This window comes from Salvelinus namaycush, chromosome 8 (assembly GCF_016432855.1).
Source record: "Salvelinus namaycush isolate Seneca chromosome 8, SaNama_1.0, whole genome shotgun sequence".
Taxonomy (NCBI): Eukaryota; Metazoa; Chordata; class Actinopteri; order Salmoniformes; family Salmonidae; genus Salvelinus; species Salvelinus namaycush.
The window spans coordinates 53,126,775-53,149,880 of NC_052314.1; the positions used below are offsets into that span (position 1 = coordinate 53,126,775).

At 40.9% G+C, this 23,106-nt stretch overlaps 1 protein-coding gene across 36 annotated transcripts in view; it reads left to right on the top strand.

The window, feature by feature from the left end:
* The window catches only part of LOC120052812, a 292,808-nt gene that overhangs the window by 88,789 nt on the left and 180,913 nt on the right, over positions 1-23,106 (top strand). For 26 of the 36 annotated variants that reach the window (XR_005477409.1, XM_038999959.1, XM_038999960.1 and 23 more), the window contains 17 exons: positions 8,451-8,528; positions 9,030-9,107; positions 9,348-9,425; positions 9,889-9,966; positions 10,200-10,277; positions 10,479-10,556; positions 11,059-11,136; positions 11,377-11,454; positions 11,696-11,773; positions 12,019-12,084; positions 12,325-12,402; positions 12,905-12,982; positions 13,223-13,300; positions 13,546-13,611; positions 13,852-13,929; positions 14,131-14,208; positions 14,971-15,048. Coding sequence is in view for 35 of the 36 variants with exons in the window: in XM_038999959.1 (XP_038855887.1) it covers positions 8,451-8,528; positions 9,030-9,107; positions 9,348-9,425; positions 9,889-9,966; positions 10,200-10,277; positions 10,479-10,556; positions 11,059-11,136; positions 11,377-11,454; positions 11,696-11,773; positions 12,019-12,084; positions 12,325-12,402; positions 12,905-12,982; positions 13,223-13,300; positions 13,546-13,611; positions 13,852-13,929; positions 14,131-14,208; positions 14,971-15,048 (1,302 nt within the window). In the remaining variant the exon portion in view is untranslated. Of the gene's footprint in view, positions 1-8,450; positions 8,529-9,029; positions 9,108-9,347; positions 9,426-9,888; positions 9,967-10,199; positions 10,278-10,478; positions 10,557-11,058; positions 11,137-11,376; positions 11,455-11,695; positions 11,774-12,018; positions 12,085-12,324; positions 12,403-12,904; positions 12,983-13,222; positions 13,301-13,545; positions 13,612-13,851; positions 13,930-14,130; positions 14,209-14,970; positions 15,049-15,288; positions 15,367-15,600; positions 15,679-15,817; positions 15,839-15,929; positions 15,996-16,175; positions 16,203-16,844; positions 18,136-23,106 lie in introns of those variants that run through there. The other 10 variants (XM_038999969.1, XM_038999970.1, XM_038999973.1 and 7 more) reach the window with 10 other exon arrangements.

The window sequence follows — 23,106 nt, forward strand, 5'->3', positions numbered from 1 at the left end:
GGCTACAAACGTTCTACATAGACAACTACCCACAAAAGCCTACTGCCTATGGCTACCTTAAATATGGCTCCCAATCAGAGACAAATGAATGACAGCTGTCTCTGATTGAGACCCAATCTAGGCAGCCATAGACATAACTAGACAACCTAACAATACTCTATCCCATACACATACAACACCCATAGACTAACCAAAACACACACAACATACAATGCCCACCCCAACTCACGCCCTGACCAACTAAACATAATCAAAATAACATAAAAATAGGTCAGGAACGTGACATAACCCCCCCCTCAAGGTGCGTACTCCGAACGCACCACCAAAAGTCTAGGGGAGGGTCTGGGTGGGCATCTGTCCACGGTGGTGGCTCCGGCTCTGGACGCTGTCCCCACACCACCATAGTCACTCCCCGCTTCCGTAGCCCCCCCCCAATGACCACCCTCCAACTAAACCCACCTAACTGAAGGGGCAGCACCGGGATAAGGGGCAGCACCGGGATAAGGGGCAACACCGGGATGAGGGACGGCAGCTCCGGGCTGAGGGACGGTAGCTCCGGGCTGAGGGACGGCAGCTCCGGGCTGAGGGACGGCAGCTCCGGACTGAGGGACGGCAGCTCCGGACTGGCTGGCGGATCCTGGCTGGCTGGCTCTGGCTGGTCATGGCTGGCTGACGGCTCTGGCTGGTCGTGGCTGGCTGACGGCTCTGGCTGGTCATGGCTGGCTGACGGCTCTGGCTGGTCATGGCTGGCTGACGGCTCTGGCTGGTCATGGCTGGCGGAAGGCTCTGGCTGATCCGGTCTGGCGGAAGGCTCTGGCTGATCCGGTCTGGCGGAAGGCTCTGGCTGATCCGGTCTGGCGGACGGCTCTGTAGGCTCATGGCAGACGGGCGGCTTTGCAGGCTCATGGCAGACGGGCGGCTTTGCAGGCTCATGGCAGACGGGCAGTTCAGGCCCCGCTGGGCAGACGGGCAGTTCAGGCGCCGCTGGGCAGACGGGCAGTTCAGGCGCCGCTGGGCAGACGGGCAGTTCAGGCGCCGCTGGGCAGACGGCAGACTCTGGCCGGCTGAGACGCACTGTAGGCCTGGTGCGTGGTACCGGAACTGGAGGTACCGGGCTAATGACACGCACCTTAAGGCTAGTGCGGGGAACAACAACAGGGCACACTGAGTTCTCAAAGCGCACTATATGCCTGGTGCGTGGTACCGGACTGAGGGCACGCACCTCAGGACGAGTGCGGGGAGAAATAACAGTGTGTACAGGACTCAGGAGACGCACAGGTGGCTTAGTGCGTGGTGCCGGAACTGGAGGCACTGGGCTGGAGACACGCACCATAGGGAGAGTGCGTGGAGGAGGAACAGGGCTCTGAAAACGCACTGAAAGCCTGGTGCGTGGTGTAGGCACTGGTGGTACTAGGCTGGGGCGGGAAGGTGGCGCCGGATATACCGGACCGTGAAGGAGGACACGTGCTCTTGAGCACCGAGCCTCCCCAACCTTACCAGGTTGAATGGTCCCCGTAGCCCTGCCAGTGCGGCGAGGTGGAATAGCCCGCACTGGGCTATGCAGGCGAACCGGGGACACCACCTGTAAGGCTGGTGCCATGTACGCCGGCCCGAGGAGACGTACTGGAGACCAGATACGTTGGGCCGGCTTCATGGCACTCGGCTCGATGCCCAACCTAGCCCTCCCAGTGCGGCAAGGTGGAATAGCCCGCACTGGGCTAAGCACGCGTACTGGGGACACCGTGCGCTTTACCGCATAACACGGTGTCTGACCAGTACGACGCCCTCTTACTCCACGGCAAGCCCGGGGAGTTGGCTCAGGTATCCAACCCGGCTTCGCCACACTCCCCTTTAGCCCCCTCCCCCCAAGAAATTTTTGGGTGTTACTCACGGGCTTCCAGCCACTCTGCCTTGCCTTTGCCTCATAAAACCGCCTCTCCGCTTTCGCTGCCTCCAGCTCCGCTTTGGGACGGCGATATTCCCCTGGCTGAGTCCAGGGTCCTTTGCCGTCCAGGATCTCCTCCCATGTCCATGAGTCCTGTTTACTTTGCCGCTGTTGTTGGTTCCGATCATGCTGCTTGATCCTGTTGTGGTGGGGAATTCTGTCACGATCGTGTGGAAGAGATTCGGACCAAAACGCAGCATGAGGAAAATAAGCCATCTTCCTTTTATTATTGAAGAAGGCAAAACGAAACAAAACACTTACAAACTACCAAAACAACAAACGATCGTGAAGCTAAATAACGCAAGTTCCCAGACAAGCAACAAACGTTAAACAAGACAACTACCCACAAAAGCCTACTGCCTATGGCTACCTTAAATATGGCTCCCAATCAGAGACAAATGAATGACAGCTGTCTCTGATTGAGACCCAATCTAGGCAGCCATAGACATAACTAGACAACCTAACAATACTCTATCCCATACACATACAACACCCATAGACTAACCAAAACACACACAACATACAATGCCCACCCCAACTCACGCCCTGACCAACTAAACATAATCAAAATAACATAAAAATAGGTCAGGAACGTGACAACAAGATGCACCTGAGCTCAATTTCAAGTCTTATAGCAAAGGTTTCGAATACCTGTACATGTGTTATTTCTGTTTAAACTACATTTCTAAAAACCTGTTTTCACGTTGTCATTATGGGATATTGTGTGTAGATAGATGAGGGAATACAATTATTTCATCAATTTTAGAATACAGTTATACATTTCAGATCATAATTCCAAACTGTATGATTAGTATAATTCTTAAAGAATCCATCAACCAGATTTTGAAATCTCTGTTTGCTAAATGTATCATTTTCTGGCAAGGTAGCAGTAATATAAGGGCAATTCCACAAAAAACAGAATTACTCAGAGTTTTCCCTTTAAAATGTATGTCAAACAAAAACATTGATTGCAAACCTCACACATCTATGCACAAGGACTTATTTTAACAATTTCCACTGAACATTTTACAAAAACACAGGACAATTATTTTACCATGGAATTGCACATAATCAAACTGGTCCAATGTCTAAAGGTCCAAAGTTTAGCCTCACAGGGTGTCATGCAATCTATGCGTAGTGGGTGCGGAGTCAGGCGCAGGAAGCAGAGGGTAAAGAACAATGTTTTATTCCGGCGCAGGGAAAATGGTCACGCCAAAACACCAGGCGCAAATAACAAGACAGGCCCAAAACCAGGACCCAACCAGTAACGGAGGAAAAAATAAAGGAAATCGCACAAACATGAACAGAGGAAAAATAAGCCCGCACAAAGAGCTGGCGGGCATACCGGCTTAAATAGCCCAACTAAAACCTAAACAAGAAACAGGTGTAACCAATAAGACAAAAACAACAGAAAAGGGAAAAAGGGATCGTGGCAGCTAGTAGACCGGTGACGACGACCGCCCGAACAGGAAGAGGAGCCACCTTCGGTGGGAGTCGTGACACAGGGGCTCTATTTATATTGGTCTCCTTTTACTTCATATTGGCTGGATAAACATGATGGACAGGAGGCTGATCCAATAGGAGAAATTGGAGATGAACAGCACGATTCCTCTTTACAGCAGGACCCTGCATATGTACAGTATGTGGCTAATGATAAAATAGTTTAAAGTGTATTGCTAACACAATTATACTTATGTATTTACTTGTTTACTTACTTATTTACATACCTAGCTACTTACTTACTTACTTATTTACTAACTTATTTATGTACTTACTGTGTTTTATAAGTGACAGGCGTACATATTCATCACACAGCTTACTATGGATTCTCTTGTGATAATAATGTCACAGTCATGTCCTCTATCTTTACCACAGGGTTGTGTCTGATGGTGGTGATGCTGGCTGTCCTCACTGCTCCCATCACAACTCAAAAACCTGGTAAGAATTTGTATACTAATTTAATTACAATATATTCCACTTCCTGTATTAAACAGTCTGAGAATCTCTCCTCAATGTTCCATCTGTATCTCTCTACTCTAGCTCTAGATGACTTTTCAGTGTCAGTCCCTGATGCTCCAATCACGGCATGGTCAGGCTCCTCTGTCTCTCTACCTTGTGAACTCTCACCTCTCTTCAATGCGGAGCCATTGGAGGTGCGCTGGTACCGGCCCGATAACTCCTACAGCCCTGCCTTGTTGTACGAGGATCACAAGATCCAGGAGACCCCTGTGGACCCCCGGTACAGGGGCAGGGTGTCTCTAACTGGGGGGATGGAGAGGGGGAACGTGTCTCTGACACTGGAGAAGGTCACACTGGAAGACAGGGGGGAGTATGTGTGCCGTGTCAGCAGCGAACAATGGTTCGATAAGGCCAGTGTCTTCCTCACAGTGAAGGGTAAGTGGCTGGGGACAGGTTCACAGAACATATGCCTTGTCCAATCCTTTCATGGTTGTAACATGACCTCACACCCACCCTTTATATTTTCACTAGTATTAGGTGGTATCCCAGTTCTCTCTGTAGCTGTAGGAGGAGGAGGTCAGGTGAACGTTACCTGTTTATCAGAGGGATGGTCACCACAACCTAAACTTTCATGGAAAAACAAAGAGGGGACAGAGATCAGAAATAAACAAGAAGTACTCAACACCTCTGGTAATTACTTCTAGAATCACTACACAGCTATACTGTATAGGTTTGAGTTGTGTGTCTATAAACATGTGTATCCTCACCCCTCTCCCTATATGTGTCAGATCCCCAGGGCTTGGTGAGTGTCAGTAGTTGGCTGCTGAATGCTCCCTCATACTCGGATTGGCTCGCCTGTACAGTCTCTCTGTCTGAGGAGGTGAAGAGAGAGGGCAGAATTCTGCCACATATATACACAGCTCCTACAGCTGCACCTGGTGAGTTAGTCTCCTACACAAACATCCTACCCACGATCAGATCCCTCTCTCCCCATCCCACAGACACTAGTTTAGAGGAGGAGGATGAACATGTTGAAGAGGTGTATACAGTTGATTTTGGTAATTCATTTCACTGTGATGATGTTCTGATGATGTCATATCTTGAGAGCTTTTGAGGCATTTGATCCATGTTTAGTCTCTGTGTGCAGGAGTCTCCAAAGAAGCCTTCATTGTGATTCTGGTCCTGTTTGTCCTGTTTCTGGTCATCTGTGCTCTGTGCTTTGTCATCCTGTGGAAACGAAGAGGTATCTGTAATTCAGTCATATTAGTGTTTGTGATTTAATTATAATATAACAGTAATAATGACCCTAAAGAGAATTGTGTCATAAAAGATTTTGTCCATAAAATATTTAAACAATATTTTTTTATCTTTTAGGGTCCATGTGGTCTTCATCCCAAAAGTCCAGAAACCGTTCAGGTCGTGTGTTTCATCTGATAAATAAACTGAGAATGAAATATGAGTTATGGCATAACATAAACAATGAGTTTATTTTATTTTGACAATTGTGTCTCTATATTTCAGATCAAACTGAGTTGGGACAGAGGCCGGCAGGTAATTGTTTCATTTTGATCTCTGGGTGAAGGCTATCATAAGATACATGCAACTAACTTATTTATGAGAAAACCTTTCCATTGACACGAAGCATAATATGCACATATCTCAATAGGATTTGACTCTACTCGTTCCACAATTTACCTTTTTACAATAACTTCAACCTTCTCCATTCAACAGAGCAAAATAAAACTATTGCAGGTTGTTCACTATCATGATGATATAATTGTATAAATTTGATAGTCATTTAGTAGCCTAGTTTTGTATGAATTAAATATTTACGATTAATGAATTGCAGGATAATGACCTAAATGCGCTCTGCTAGGGGCAGAAAGCAAAGAACATATACCAGCTACTGAAGAGATAGCAGCTGGTATAGAAATTAATCTGGAAGGTAATAAGTAATAGGGGGAAAACATTTCTTTACCCTCTAAAATGTGTCATGCCAAAAGTGCAGAAACAGTATCTCATCTGATCTGTGTGATAAATAAACTAAGTGTGAGATGAGTTATGCCAACATAAACCATGATGGATTTGATGTTGACATGATTGTGTCTCTGTATTTCAAATCAAACTGAGCTAGGACAGGGGCCGGCAGGTAACTGTTTTATTCTGATCTCTGGGTGAAATGCTAATAATAATACATGATACTAACTTATTTTTGAAGTAACATTCCATTTGACACCAAGCATAATATGCACATATCTAAATAGGGTTTGACTCTCCCTGTTCCACAATTCACCTTTTTACAATAACTTTCACCTTTTCCATTCAACAGAGACAAAAAAACTAATTGAAGGTAATGTTCACTCATGATATACTGTATATGATATTATATAACTTTGATAATGTAGTAAACTGATGAATTTCAATATTACTGAAATGTGCTCCATTAGGGGCAGAAAACACAATCCCGAGACCTACCGACCAGAGAGCAGCTGGAAAAGAAGTGAATCTGGAAGGTATAGTAAAAGGAGAACAAATACAGTTGAAGTCGGAAGTTTACATACACCTTAGCCAACTACATTTAAACTCAGTTTCACAATTCCTGACATTTATTCCAGTAAAAAATTCCTTGTCTTAGGTCAGTTAGGATCACCACTTTATTTTAAGAATGTGAAATGTTAGAATAATAGTAGAGAGAATTATTTCTTTCAGCTTTTATTTCTTTCATCACATTCCCTGTGGGTCAGAAGTTACACTCAATTGGTATTTGGCAGCATTGCCTTTAAATTGTTTAACTTGGGTCAAATGTTTCGGGTAGCCTTCCACAAGCTTCCCACAATAAGTTGGGTGAATTTTGGCCCATTCCTCCTGACAGAGCTAGTGTAACTGAGTCAGGTTTGTAGGCCTCCTTGCTCAGGATTGAGGTCAGGGCTTTGTGATGGCCACTCCAATACCTTGACTTTGTTGTCCTTAAGCCATTTTGCCACAACTTTGGAAGTATGCTTGGGGTCATTGTCCATTTGGAAGACCCATTTGCGACCAAGCTTTAACTTCTTGACTGACGTCTTGAGATGTTGCTTCAATATATCCACATCATTTTCCATCCTCATGATGCCATCTATTTTGTGAAGTGCAACAGTCCCTCCTGCAGCAAAGCGCTCCCACAACATGATGCTGCCACCCCCGTGCTTCACGGTTGGGATGGTGTTCTTCGGCTTGCAAGCCTCCCCCTTTTTCCTACAAACATAACGATGGTCATTATGGCCAAACAGTTCTATTTTTGTTTCATCAGACCAGAGGACATTTCTCCAAAAAGTACAATCTTTGTCCCCATGTGCAGTTGCAAACCGTAGTCTGGCTTTTTTATGGCGGTTTTGCAGCAGTGGCCTCTTCCTTGCTGAGCGGCCTTTCAGCTTATGTCGATATGGGACTCGCTTTACTGTGGATATAGATACTTTTGTACCTGTTTCCTCCAGCATCTTCACAGGGTCCTTTGCTGCTGTTCTGGGATTGATTTGCACTTTTCGCACCAAAGAACGTTCATCTCTAGGAGACAGAACACATCTCCTTCATGAGCAGTATGACGGCTGCTTGGTCTCATGGGTGTTTACACTTGCGTACTATTGTTTGTACAGATGAACGTGGTACCTTCAGGCGTTTGGAAATTGCTCCCAAGGATGAACCAAAATTGTGGAGGTTCACAAATTTTTTTCTGAGGTCTTGGCTGATTTCTTTTGATTTTCCCATGATGTCAAGCAAAGAGGCACTGAGTTTGAAGGTAGGCCTTGAAATACATCCAATTGACTCGAATTATGTCAATTAGCCTATCAGAAGCTTCTAATGCCATGACATCATTTTCTGGAATTTTCCAAGATGTTAAAAGGCACAGTTAACTTAGTGTATGTAAACTTCTGGCCCGCTGGAATTGTGATACAGTGAATTATAAGTGAAACAATCTGTCTGTAAACAATTGCTTGAAAAATTACTTGTGTAATGCACAAAGTAGATGTCTTAATAGACTTGCCAAAACTATAGTTTGTTAACAAGAAATTTGTGGAGTGGTTGAAAAACGAGTTTAAATGACTCCAAACTAAGTGTATGTAAACTTCTGACTTCAACTGTATGCTACCCTTTTAATTGTACAATTTGATGATATTTTGACGTACTTTCACCTTTTCCATTCAACAGAGACAAAAAACCTAATTGAATGTAATGTTCACTCATGATATACTGTCTATGATATAACTTTGATAATGTAGTAACCAGATTCATTTCAATATTACCTAAATGTGCTCCATTAGTGGAAGAAAACACAGTAATAGGAGAACACATATAGTACCCTTTTATTTGTATATTATGATGATAATTATACATAATCGTAAATTGATTTTACTGTCCCAGTTCCACATTGACCTTTTTACAATAACGTTCACCTTTTCCATTTAACAGAGAAAAAAAAGTAATTGAATGTAATGTTCACTCATGATATACTGTATATAATATATCTTTGATAATGTAGTAACCTGATGAATTTCAATATTACCTAAAGGTGCTCCGTTAGGGGCAGAAAACACAGCGCTGACCCCTCCCATACAGACAGCAGTTGGACAAGATTTGAATCTGAAAGGTAAAGTAATAGGATAACAAATATTTTACCCTTTTAATGGTATATTTTGATGATATTTTGACATAATCGCAATAGGATCTGACTGTCCCAGTTCCACATTAACTTTTTTATAATAACTTTCACCTTTTCCATTCAACAGAGACAAAAAACCTAATTGAATGTAATGTTCACTCATGATATACTGTCTATGATATAACTTTGATAATGTAGTAACCAGATTCATTTCAATATTACCTAAATGTGCTCCATTAGGGGAAGGAAACACAGTAATAGGAGAACACATATATTACCCTTTTATTTGTATATTATGATGATAATTATACATAATCGTAAATTGATTTTACTGTCCCAGTTCCACATTGACCTTTTTACAATAACGTTCACCTTTTCCATCCAACAGAGACAAAAAACCTAATTGAATGTAATGTTCACTCATGATATACTGTATACGATATAACTTTGATAATGTAGTAACCTGATGAATTTCAATATTACCTAAAGGTGCTCCATTAGGGGCAGAAAACACAGCGCTGACCCCTACCATACAGAAAGCAGCTGAAAAAGAATTGAATCAGGAAGGTATAGTAAAATAATAAAACATGTATTACCTTCTTAATTGTATTATTTGATGATCATTTGTCATAATCACATTTGGTTTTGCTTGTCCCAGTTCCACATTCACCTTTTTACAATAACTTTCACCTTTTCCATTCAACAGAGACAAAAAAACTAATTGAATGTAATGTTCACTCATGATATACTGTATATGATATAACTTTGATAATGTAGTAACCTGATGAATTTCAATAATACCTAAAGGTGCTCCGTTAGGGGCAGAAAACACAGCGCTGACCCCTCCCATACAGAAAGCAGCTGAAAAAGAATTGAATCTGGAAGGTATATTCTGATGATATTTTGACATTATCGCAATAGGATCTGACTGTCCCAGTTCCACATTAACTTTTTTACAATAACTTTCACCTTTTCCATTCAACAGAGACAAAAAACCCTAATTGAATGTAATGTTCACTCATGATATACTGTCTATGATATAACTTTGATAATGTAGTAACCAGATTAATTTCAATATTACCTAAATATGCTCCATTAGGGGAAGAAAACACACTAATAGGAGAACACATATATTACCCTTTTATTTGTATATTATGATGATAATTATACATCATCGTAAATTGATTTTACTGTCCCAGTTCCACATTGACCTTTTTACAATAACTTTCACCTTTTCCATTCAACAGAGACAAAAAACCTAATTGAATGTAATGTTCACTCATGATATACTGTATATGATATAACTTTGATAATGTAGTAACCTGATGAATTTCAATAATACCTAAAGGTGCTCCGTTGGGGGCAGAAAACACAGCGCTGACCCCTCCCATACAGAAAGCAGCTGAAAAAGAATTGAATCTGGAAGGTATAGTAAAAAAATAAAACATGTATTATCTTCTTAATTGTATAATTTGATGATCATTTGTCATAATTGGATTTGTTTGTCCCAGTTCAACATTCACCATTTTACAATAACTTTCACCTTTTCCATTTAACAGAGAAAAAAAAGTAAATGAATGTAATGTTCACTCATGATATACTGTATATGATATAACTTTGATAATGTAGTAACCTGATTAATTTCAAAATTACCTAAAGGTGCTCCGTTAGGGGCAGAAAACACAGCGCTGACCCCTCCCATACAGAAAGCAGCTGAAAAAGAATTGAATCTGGAAGGTATATTCTGATGATATTTTGACATTATCGCAATAGGATCTGACTGTCCCAGTTCCACATTAACTTTTTTACAATAACTTTCACCTTTTACGATCAACAGAGACAAAAAACCTAATTGAATGTAATGTTCACTCATGATATACTGTATACGATATAACTTTGATAATGTAGTAACCTGATGAATTTCAATATTACCTAAAGGTGCTCCGTTAGGGGCAGAAAACACAGCGCTGACCCCTACCATACAGATAGCAGCTGAAAAAGAATTGAATCAGGAAGGTATAGTAAAATAATAAAACATGTATTACCTTCTTAATTGTATTATTTGATGATCATTTGTCATAATCACATTTGGTTTTGCTTGTCCCAGTTCAACATTCACCTTTTTACAATAACTTTCACCTTTTCCATTCAACAGAGACAAAAAACCCTAATTGAATGTAATGTTCACTCATGATATACTGTCTATGATATAACTTTGATAATGTAGTAACCAGATTCATTTCAATATTACCTAAATATGCTCCATTAGGGGAAGAAAACACACTAATAGGAGAACACATATATTACCCTTTTATTTGTATATTATGATGATAATTATACATCATCGTAAATTGATTTTACTGTCCCAGTTCAACATTGACCTTTTTACAATAACGTTCACCTTTTCCGATCAACAGAGACAAAAAACCTAATTGAATGTAATGTTCACTCATGATATACTGTATACGATATAACTTTGATAATGTAGTAACCTGATGAATTTCAATAATACCTAAAGGTGCTCCGTTAGGGGCAGAAAACACAGCGCTGACCCCTACCATACTGAAAGCAGCTGAAAAAGAATTGAATCAGGAAGGTATAGTAAAATAATAAAACATGTATTACCTTCTTAATTGTATTATTTGATGATCATTTGTCATAATCACATTTGGTTTTGCTTGTCCCAGTTCAACATTCACCTTTTTACAATAACTTTCACCTTTTCCATTCAACAGAGACAAAAAACCTAATTGAATGTAATGTTCACTCATGATATACTGTATACGATATAACTTTGATAATGTAGTAACCTGATGAATTTCAATATTACCTAAAGGTGCTCCGTTAGGGGCAGAAAACACAGCGCTGACCCCTACCATACAGAAAGCAGCTGAAAAAGAATTGAATCAGGAAGGTATAGTAAAAAAATAAAACATGTATTACCTTCTTAATTGTATTATTTGATGATCATTTGTCATAATCACATTTGGTTTTGCTTGTCCCAGTTCAACATTCACCTTTTTACAATAACTTTCACCTTTTCCATTCAACAGAGACAAAAAACCCTAATTGAATGTAATGTTCACTCATGATATACTGTATATGATATAACTTTGATAATGTAGTAACCTGATTAATTTCAAAATTACCTAAAGGTGCTCCGTTAGGGGCAGAAAACACAGCGCTGACCCCTCCCATACAGAAAGCAGCTGAAAAAGAATTGAATCAGGAAGGTATAGTAAAAAAATAAAACATGTATTACCTTCTTAATTGTATAATTTGATGATCATTTGTCATAATTGGATTTGTTTGTCGCAGTTCAACATTCACCATTTTACAATAACTTTCACCTTTTCCATTTAACAGAGAAAAAAAAGTAATTGAATGTAATGTTCACTCATGATATACTGTATATAATATAACTTTGATAATGTATTAAGCTGATTAATTTTTATGTTACCTAAATGTGGTCCGTTAGGGTTAGAAAACACAGTGCCGAGACCTACCGAACAGAGAGCAGATGGAAAAGAATTGAATCTGAAAGGTAAAGTAATAGGATAACAAATATATTACCCTTTTAATGGTATATTCTGATGATATTTTGACATTATCACAATAGGATCTGACTGTCCCAGTTCCACATGAACTTTTTTACAATAACTTTCACCTTTTCCGATCAACAGAGACAAAAAACCTAATTGAATGTAATGTTCACTCATGATATACTGTATACGATATAACTTTGATAATGTAGTAACCTGATGAATTTCAATATTACCCAAAGGTGCTCCGTTAGGGGCAGAAAACAGAGCGCTGACCCCTACCATACAGAAAGCAGCTGAAAAAGATTTGAATCAGGAAGGTATAGTAAAATAACAAAACATGTATTACCTTCTTAATTGTATTATTTGATGATCATTTGTCATAATCACATTTGGTTTTGCTTGTCCCAGTTCAACATTCACCTTTTTACAATAACTTTCACCTTTTCCATTCAACAGAGACAAAAAACCCTAATTGAATGTAATGTTCACTCATGATATACTGTCTATGATATAACTTTGATAATGTAGTAACCAGATTAATTTCAATATTACCTAAATATGCTCCATTAGGGGAAGAAAACACACTAATAGGAGAACACATATATTACCCTTTTATTTGTATATTATGATGATAATTATACATCATCGTAAATTGATTTTACTGTCCCAGTTCCACATTGACCTTTTTACAATAACGTTCACCTTTTCCATTCAACAGAGACAAAAAACCTAATTGAATGTAATGTTCACTCATGATATACTGTATACGATATAACTTTGATAATGTAGTAACCTCATGAATATCAATATTATCTAAAGGTGCTCCGTTAGGGGCAGAAAACACAGTGCCGAGACCTACCGAACAGAGAGCAGATGGAAAAGAATTGAATCTGAAAGGTAAAGTAATAGGATAACAAATATATTACCCTTTGAATGGTATATTCTGATGATATTTTGACATAATCGCAATAGGATCTGACTGTCCCAGTTCCACATTAACTTTTTTATAATAACTTTCACCTTTTCCATTCAACAGAGACAAAAAACCTAATTGAATGTAATGTTCACTCATGATATACTGTCTATGATATAACTTTGATAATGTAGTAACCTGATGATTTTCAATAATACCTAAAGGTGCTCCGTTAGGGGCAGAAAACACAGCACTGACCCCTCCCATACAGAAAGCAGCTGGAAAAGAATTGAAACTGGAAGGTATAGTAAAAAAATAAAACATGTTTTACCTTCTTAATTGTATAATTTGATGATAATTTGTCATAATTGGATTTGATTGTCCCAGTTCAACATTCACCATTTTACAATAACTTTCACCTTTTCCATTTAACAGAGAAAAAAAAGTAATTGAATGTAATGTTCACTCATGATATACTGTATATAATATAACTTTGATAATGTATTAAGCTGATTAATTTTTATATTATCTAAATGTGCTCCGTTAGGGGCAGAAAACACAGTGCCGAGACCTACCGAACAGATAGCAGATGGAAAAGAATTGAATCTGAAAGGTAAAGTAATAGGAGAACACATATATTACCCTTTTATTTGTATATTATGAAGATAATTATACATAATCGTAAATTGATTTTACTGTCCCAGTTCCACATTGACCTTTTTACAATAACGTTCACCTTTTCCGATCAACAGAGACAAAAAACCTAATTGAATGTAATGTTCACTCATGATATACTGTATACGATATAACTTTGATAATGTAGTAACCTGATGAATTTCAATATTACCTAAAGGTGCTCCGTTAGGGGCAGAAAACACAGCGCTGACCCCTCCCATACAGAAAGCAGCTGAAAAAGAATTGAATCTGGAAGGTATATTCTGATGATATTTTGACATTATCGCAATAGGATCTGACTGTCCCAGTTCCACATTAACTTTTTTACAATAACTTTCACCTTTTCCGATCAACAGAGACAAAAAACCTAATTGAATGTAATGTTCACTCATGATATACTGTATACGATATAACTTTGATAATGTAGTAACCTGATGAATTTCAATATTACCTAAAGGTGCTCCGTTAGGGGCAGAAAACACAGCGCTGACCCCTACCATACAGAAAGCAGCTGAAAAAGAATTGAATCAGGAAGGTATAGTAAAATAATAAAACATGTATTACCTTCTTAATTGTATTATTTGATGATCATTTGTCATAATCACATTTGGTTTTGCTTGTCCCAGTTCAACATTCACCTTTTTACAAAAACTTTCACCTTTTCCATTCAACAGAGACAAAAAACCCTAATTGAATGTAATGTTCACTCATGATATACTGTCTATGATATAACTTTGATAATGTAGTAACCAGATTCATTTCAATATTACCTAAATATGCTCCATTAGGGGAAGAAAACACACTAATAGGAGAACACATATATTACCCTTTTATTTGTATATTATGATGATAATTATACATCATCGTAAATTGATTTTACTGTCCCAGTTCCACATTGACCTTTTTACAATAACGTTCACCTTTTCCATTTAACAGAGAAAAAAAAGTAATTGAATGTAATGTTCACTCATGATATACTGTCTATGATATAACTTTGATAATGTAGTAACCAGATTCATTTCAATATTACCTAAATGTGCTCCATTAGGGGAAGAAAACACAGTAATAGGAGAACACATATATTACCCTTTCATTTGTATATTATGATGATAATTATACATCATCGTAAATTGATTTTACTGTCCCAGTTCCACATTGACCTTTTACAATAACGTTCACCTTTTCCATTCAACAGAGACAAAAAAAACGAATTGAATGTAATGTTCACTCATGATATACTGTATACGATATAACTTTGATAATGTAGTAACCTCATGAATATCAATATTATCTAAAGGTGCTCCGTTAGGGGCAGAAAACACAGTGCCGAGACCTACCGAACAGAGAGCAGATGGAAAAGAATTGAATCTGAAAGGTAAAGTAATAGGATAACAAATATATTACCCTTTGAATGGTATATTCTGATGATATTTTGACATAATCGCAATAGGATCTGACTGTCCCAGTTCCACATTGACCTTTTTACAATAACGTTCACCTTTTCCGATCAACAGAGACAAAAAACCTAATTGAATGTAATGTTCACTCATGATATACTGTATACGATATAACTTTGATAATGTAGTAACCTGATGAATTTCAATATTACCTAAAGGTGCTCCGTTAGGGGCAGAAAACACAGCGCTGACCCCTCCCATACAGAAAGCAGCTGGAAAAGAATTGAAACTGGAAGGTATATTTAAAAAAATAAAACATATATTACCTTTTTTATTGTATAATTTGATGATCATTTGTCATAATTGGATTTGATTGTCCCAGTTCAACATTCACCATTTTACAATAACTTTCACCTTTTCCATTTAACAGAGAAAAAAAAGTAATTGAATGTAAGGTTCACTCATGATATACTGTATACGATATAAATTTGATAATGTAGTAACCTTATGAATTTCAATATTACCTAAAGGTGCTCCGTTAGGGGCAGAAAACACAGCGCTGACCCCTCCCATACAGAAAGCAGCCGAAAAAGAATTGAATCAGGAAGGTATAGTAAAATAAGAAAAAATGTATTACCTTCTTAATTGTATTATTTGATGATCATTTGTCATAATCACATTTGGTTTTGTTTGTCCCAGTTCCACATTCACCTTTTTACAATAACTTTCACCTTTTCCATTCAACAGAGACAAAAAACCTAATAGAAGGTAATGTTCACTCATGATATACTGTATATGATATAATACAACTTTGATAATGTAGTAACCTGATTCATTTCAATACTATGTGTTCCGTTAGGGGCAGAAAACACAGTGAAGACTCCTACCGAACAGAGAGCAGCTGGTAAAGAAGTTAATCTGAAAGGTAAAGTTATACTGGGGGGGAAAATGCATTACCCTCTAAGTTTGTATAATTTACAGTGTTTACATTGTTCATAAAACTAAGTCTGCTGACATGTTGGAGTGCATTAAACCATTTATAACTTATAACATTTTTGGAACCGTTGAAATACAGGACACTCACAATTTACTTTTTAAATTGCAGATTGGCACCAGGTGAAATGATTCAAAGGTAAAAAAAATCACAGTAGGACAGGAAAATTGTATGTTCATCAGATTATTACGATATACAGGTAACAGCCTAAATAAAGGAAACCAACAAAGTGTCTTAATAGGGCGTTGGGCCACCACGAGCTGCCAGGACAGCTTCAATACTCATTGGCATAGATTCTACAAGTGTCTGGAGCTCTCTTGTTGATGGTGGTGGAAAACGCTGTCTCAGGCGCCGCTCCAGAATCACTCATAAGTGTTCAATTGAGTTGAGATCTGGTGACTGAGATGGCCATGGCATATGGTTTACATTGTTTTCATGATCAGCAAACCATTGTGACCACTCGTGCCCTATGGGGGAAGTGTCATTCTGTAAGAGACCCCTCCCACCAGGATAGAACTGGTTCATCATAGGTTGAAGGTGATCACTCAGAATGGATGTGTAGTTATTGGAATTTACCTTGCCCTCTAAGGGGTTGAGTGGACCTAAACCATGCCAGGAAAAAGCACCCCACACCATAACAGATCCACCAGAAACCTAATTTACTCAAGTGTTTCCTTATTTTTGGCAGTTACCTGTAGGTCCAAATTATCTGAAATCCTTACCAATCCATCCCATCATATTGTGTGAATGAAAGAAATCTTGTCTTTCTATTTCCCCCAGAGAACATCATTCTGGATGGAAAGGCTGCGCACCCTGCTATTAGAGTCAATTTTGGAAAGCGGGCTTGTTACATTAAAGAAAAAGATACAGAACCCTCTGTTAGAATGCATCTCCATGTATTTTCTAAAGAGAGTTTCAGTTCAGGACGACACTATTGGGAAGTGAAGGTGAAGGATAAATCAACAGAAAAACTGTCATGGTATGTTGGTGTGGCCAGAGAAAATGTTGAGAGAAGATGTAATGTTCCTTTAACTTCACAGAATGGATTTTGGATTCTTTCTTATGATAAAGAAAATGGTTTCCATGTCAATACTGACCCTCAATCACCAATAACTATGGCAGAGCTCGCTAGTGTGGGAGTGTTTCTAGACTGTGACAGACACACTCTGTCTTTTTATAATGTTGATACAAAGTCACTTCTTTACACTTTTACTGATGTGAAGACATCAAACTACTTTCCTGTGTTCAGCCCGGGACAACGTGACAAATACACAATAAGAATGATTTGAATGCATACCAAAACCCCTTTCACACCAGTGAGCCAAGTCGAATGTACTGAGCTGGTCTGGTTAAGCATCCACTGTAGTTGCTGTAGCCGTGCCGGAAAGGACAATGTGAAAATAGAATATTAGAGCGAGCACAGTATAGGGTGGGTCAGCACGATAGTGTCAAAAGGGTCTGAGATGCAGGTGAAATTCATGTCAAATGAATCATGCATTATACACATTTTGTGTTATTCAGTGATTGTAAATGTGTGTATCTTTTTCCCCAAATGTTTTCAGACGCCACAAGAAAAATAGAACACTAGTAATGGCGTCTTTTTGTAGGAAATAACTCCGCCATGGTTCGTTGAACAAACCCTACTGGAAAATGAATGGATTTTTGGTAGGGTATTTGGATAAACGTTGAAACTAAGGTCTGTGGTAAACACAGGCTTAAGAGCTAAACTTCATCAGCTAACGTCACTTCGATTTTTTAAAGCATTTATGCAATCAGAAAAAACACAAAGGCTTAATTCCTAATGTTCAGACGTTATTTTCTGCGTTTATCCCAAAACCGTATTCTTTCCCCCTAAGAATGGCCGAACGAACCAAAACGTACTCATACAAATGTTTTAGGGCTACAAGCTGGCGAGTTTTATAAAATCAACCAAAAATCTTTGACTTTTTTTCTACCTGTAGCTAGATTATGAATGTATTCTGTGAAACTACTGTAGATCATGTTAGCAATATCCTTTGCATTCTTCAGTTCTGTTAATGTTGTTCCAATTAATAAATGACTGTAATCTGTTGATAAAGTTTCACTGTTGTGTTGTACTGAACAATTTAAAAGATTTTACTTAGTTACAGTTCATATAAGGAAATCAGTCAATTGAAATACATTCATTAAGCCCTAATCTATGGATTTCACATGACTGGAATACAGATATGCATCTGTTAGTCAGATACTTTAAAAAAGGTAGGGGCGTGGATCAGAAAACCTGTCAGTATCTAGTGTGACCACCATTTGCCTCATGCAGTGCGACACATCTCCTTCGCATAGAGTTGATCCAGCTGTTGATTGTGGCCTGTGGAATGTTGTCCCACTCCTTTTCAATTGCACAATGGCAGTGCGAAGTTGCTGGATATTGGCGGGAACTGGAACACGCTGTCGCCGATCCAGAGCATCCCAAACAGGCTCAATGGGTGACATGTCTGGTGAGTATGTAGGCCATGGAAGAACTGGGACAAGATCCTGAGGCGCATTGTCGTGCCATTCATCCACCGCCATCACCTTGTTTCAGTATGATAGAAATGTCCTTGTTTTTGAAAGAAAAGCTATTTTTTGGTCCATTTAAAAAACATCAAATTGATCAGAAATACAGTGTAGATATTGTTAATGTTGTAAATTACTATTGTAGCTGGAAACAGATGATTTTTAATGGAATATCTACATAGGCATAGAGGCCCATTATTAGCAACCATCACTCCTGTGTTCCAATGGCACGTTGTGTTAGCTAATCCAAGTTTATAATTTTAAAAGGCTAATTGATCATTAGAAAACCCTTTTGCAATTATGTTAGCACAGCTGAAGACTGTTGTCCTGATTAAAGAAGCAATAAAACTGGCCATCTTTAGACTAGTTTAGTATCTGGAGCATCAGCATTTGTGGGTTCGATGATTACAGGCTCAAAATTGCCAGAAACAAAGCACTTTCTTCTGAAACTCGTCAGTCTATTCTTAATTTCAGAGAAATGAAGGCTATTCCATGCGAGAAATTGCCAATAAACTGAAGATCTCGAACAACGCTGTGTACTCCTCCCTTCACAGAACAGGGCAAACTGGCCCTAACCAAAATAGAAAGAGAGTGGGAGGCCCCGGGGCACAACTAAACATACTCCGTTCATCTTTCCCTCGAAAGATGAAAAACATCCACACAGCATGATGCTGCAACCTCAATGCTTCACCGTTGGGATGGTGCAAGGTTTCCTCCAGACTTTACACTTGTCATTCAGGCCTAATAGTGGGTTTCATCAGACCAGAGAATCTATTTCTCATGGTCTGAAAGTCTTTTGGCAAACTCCAAGCAGGCTGTTATGTGCCTTTTACTGAGGTGTGGCTTCCGTCTGGCCACTCTACCATAAAGGCCTGATTGGTGGAGTGCTGCAGAGATGGTTGTCCTTTTGGAAGGTTCTCCCATCTCCACAGAGGAACTCTGGAGCTCTGTCAGAGGGACCATCGGGATCTCGGTCACCTCCCTCACCAAAGCCTTATCCCCCGATTGCTCAGTTTGGCTGGCTGGCCAGCTCCAGGAAGAGTCTTGGTGGTTCCAAACTTCTTCCATTTAAGAATGATGGAGGCCACTGTGTTCTTGGGGACCCTTCCCCAGATCTGTGCCTTGAAACAATCCTGTCTAGGAGCTCTATGGACAATTCCTTTGACCTCATGGCTTGGTTTTTGCTCAGACATGCACTGTCAACTGTGGAACCTCATATAGACAGTAGTGTGCCTGTAACGGCAGATTTCCTCCTCTTCGTCTGACGCGGTCACACTCCATCACCACCCCCGAGGTGGAAATGTTATTTCAGGAAGGAAACGGCTGGTTTGGAGAACACACATTTCTCAGCCTTGACGTATAGGTCATGCTCCAGCAGTCGCCCAAGGACCCTGCGCACCAGGGAGACATGCGCGGCGCGTGTGGCAGAATAGATCTAGATGTCATCAATATATACTACCACACCCTGCCCCTGCAAGTCCCTGAGAATCTCATCTACAAAGGATTGGAAGACGGCTGGAGCATTCTTCAACCCATACAGCATGACGAGGTACTCATAGTGGCCTGATGTGGTACAAAACGCTGTTTTCCACTCGTCTCCTCCCCGAATACGCACCAGATTATACGCGCTCCTGAGGTCCAGTTTTGTGAAAAAACGCGCTCCGTGGAATGATTCCATCGCCGTAGCGATGAGAGGTAGCGGATAACTAAATCCCACTGTGATTGAATTTAGACCTCGATAATCAATGCACGGACGCAGTCCTCCCTCCTTTTTTCTCACAAAAAAGAAACTCGAGGAGGCGGGTGACATGGAGGGCAGAATGAACCCTTGTCTCAGAGCTTCTGTGACATATGTCTCCATAGCCAACGTCTCCTCCTGTGACAATGGGTACACGTGACTCCTGGGAAGTGCAGCGTTCTCCTGGAGGTTTATCACGCAATCCCACCGTCGATGAGGTGGTAATTTGGTCGCTTTTTTCTTACTAAAAGCGATAGCCAAATCGGCATATTCTGGGGGAATGTGCACAGTGGAAACCTGGTCTGGACTCTCCACCGACGTGGCACCGATGGAAACTCCCACACACCTACCTGAACACTCATCTGACCACCCCTGAAGAGCTCCCTGTCTCCAGGAAATGAGGGGATTGTGAATGGCTAGCCAGGGAACCCCCAGCACCACTGGAAACCCAGGTGAATCAATAAGGTAGAAACTGATCTGCTCCCTATGATCCCCCTGTGTTACCATGTCCAGCGGAATCGTGGCCTCCCTGACCAGCCCTGACCCTAACGGTCGGCTATCTAAGGAGTGCACGGGGAAAGGTGGGTCTATCTGCACCAGCGGAATACCCAACTTACGGGCGAGTCCGCGATCCATAAAACTCCCAGCTGCGCCTGAGTCGACTAGCGCCTTATGCTGAAGAGAGGGGAAAAACACAGGGAAAAAAATAACCAAAAACATGTGACCAACAGGGAGCTCTGGGTGAGTCTTGTGCCTACTCACCTGGGGTGGCCGAGGAGTATTCCGCCTGCCATCTCGACTCCCAGATGGACTCCTCCAGCACCGGTCCGAAGTGTGTCCTCTCCGGCCACAGTAGGTGCAAGAGGAGCCACCTCCTCCGGTCCCCCTAGATGCAGCTCCTCCCAACTCCATCGGAGTTGGAGCGGGAGGGCTGGGAGGTGGAATTGACAGGACCCCCTCTGAACGCCCGCGGGCAGCTAGCAGGTTATCTAGTCGGATCGACATGTCTATCAGTTCATCGAGGGAGAGTGTGGTGTCCCGACAAGCTAGCTCCCGGCGGACGTCCTCCCTGAGGCTCCAACGGTAATGGTCTATTAAGGCCCTGTCATTCCACCCCGCACCAGCAGCCAAGGTCCGGAACTCTAAAGCGAAATCCTGGGCTCTGCTCGTCTCCTGTCTGAGGTGGAACAGACACTCACCCGCCGCTCGGCCCTACGGTGGGTGGTCGAACACCGCTCGAAACCGGCGGGTGAACTCCGGGTAGTCGTCCCGAGCCGAGTCTGGGCTGTTCCAGACTGCGTTGGCCCAGTCCAGGGCCCTACCCGACAAACAGGAGACAAGGAGGCTTACACTCTCCTCACCCGAGGGAGTCGGACGCACGGTAGCCAGGTAGAGCTCAAGCTGGTGCAGAAATCCCTGGCATCCAGCCGCTGCTCCATCGTACTCCCTCGGGGGGGTGAGACGCAATGTGCTGGTCCCAGCCGATGACACGGGAGGAGTGGGTTGTGTCGTCTGCAGGGGAGCTGAAGGGGGGCGTCGGGAGACCACTCCTCTCCCATCGCTCCATCCTCTCCATCATCTGGTCCATCGCTGACCCGATTCGATGGAGGACAGCTGTATGATGATGGACGCGCTCCTCCATTGTTGGGAGAGGGGTGGTCGCTGCTTCTGCTGACTCCATTGTCGGGTGCGGGCTTCTGTCAGAGCTGCTAGGAGTACTGGGTGGAGGAGTCAAGCGCAGAGAGCAGGTATTTCAGAACGTGGATTTTATTTCCTGTCGACAGGGAAAACGATCATGCCCAAACACACGGGCGCATGAAAATACCAGTCCAAACACACAGGACTAAACTGTCCGGAAAATATAGAATCCACATGAAATCCAACACCAAATAACAGAGAACAAGCCTGCACAAAAGCCAGCGGGTCTACTGCCCTTAAATAGCCTACCCACAAAACTAAACTCAAAACAGGTGCACCCAATCAGCCCAAACTAACAGAAACAAAAAGAAGGGAATCGATGGCAGCTAGTAGGCCGGTGACGACGACCGCCGAGTGCCGCCCGAACAGGAAGAGGCACCATCTTCGGCGGGATTCGTGACAGATTCTATCTTTAACTCAATGAGTAATTTATCATGCATTGAACATATAGATAGATCAATATGGTTGATTTATAGTTTATTATTAATACATAATATGTCAATAATCACATGTTTTACTCATGCAGAATGTGGTATGCAAACTGCCAAGGAAACTACTACACAGAAGAAATGTGTCCCATAAGGTACATTTATATTGACATACCTTTTCATTATTAATGTCATTTTATCTAGGTTTTTAGATCTTATTCACCCCACATGCACAGTCATTCAGGGTTATTAGCATTTATTGAAGAACACCCATAAAAAGAAAAGGTGGTACAACCCAATATCTATTTCTGTTGATAAGATTACTGGTTAAATGTTTCTCTGATTTGATTTGTTCCTTTGCAGAATGGGGCGAAGTGAAGAGATTCAAAGGTAAGACACATGAACAAAGAACTAACACAGTATCATTACATGGCTGTACCTTCAAGTAACATCCATATCAGAAAACCATGTGAGTGAATGAACCAAATCTTGTTCTCTTTTTTTAGTGGACATCACTCTGGACCCAACGTCTGCTCACCCTAACCTAGATGTGTATGCAGGTAGAAAGATTTTTTGTCGGGATTCAAAACTAACTGATTTTTCCACTGCTTTTAATGTCTTTAGATGAGGACAGATTCAGTTC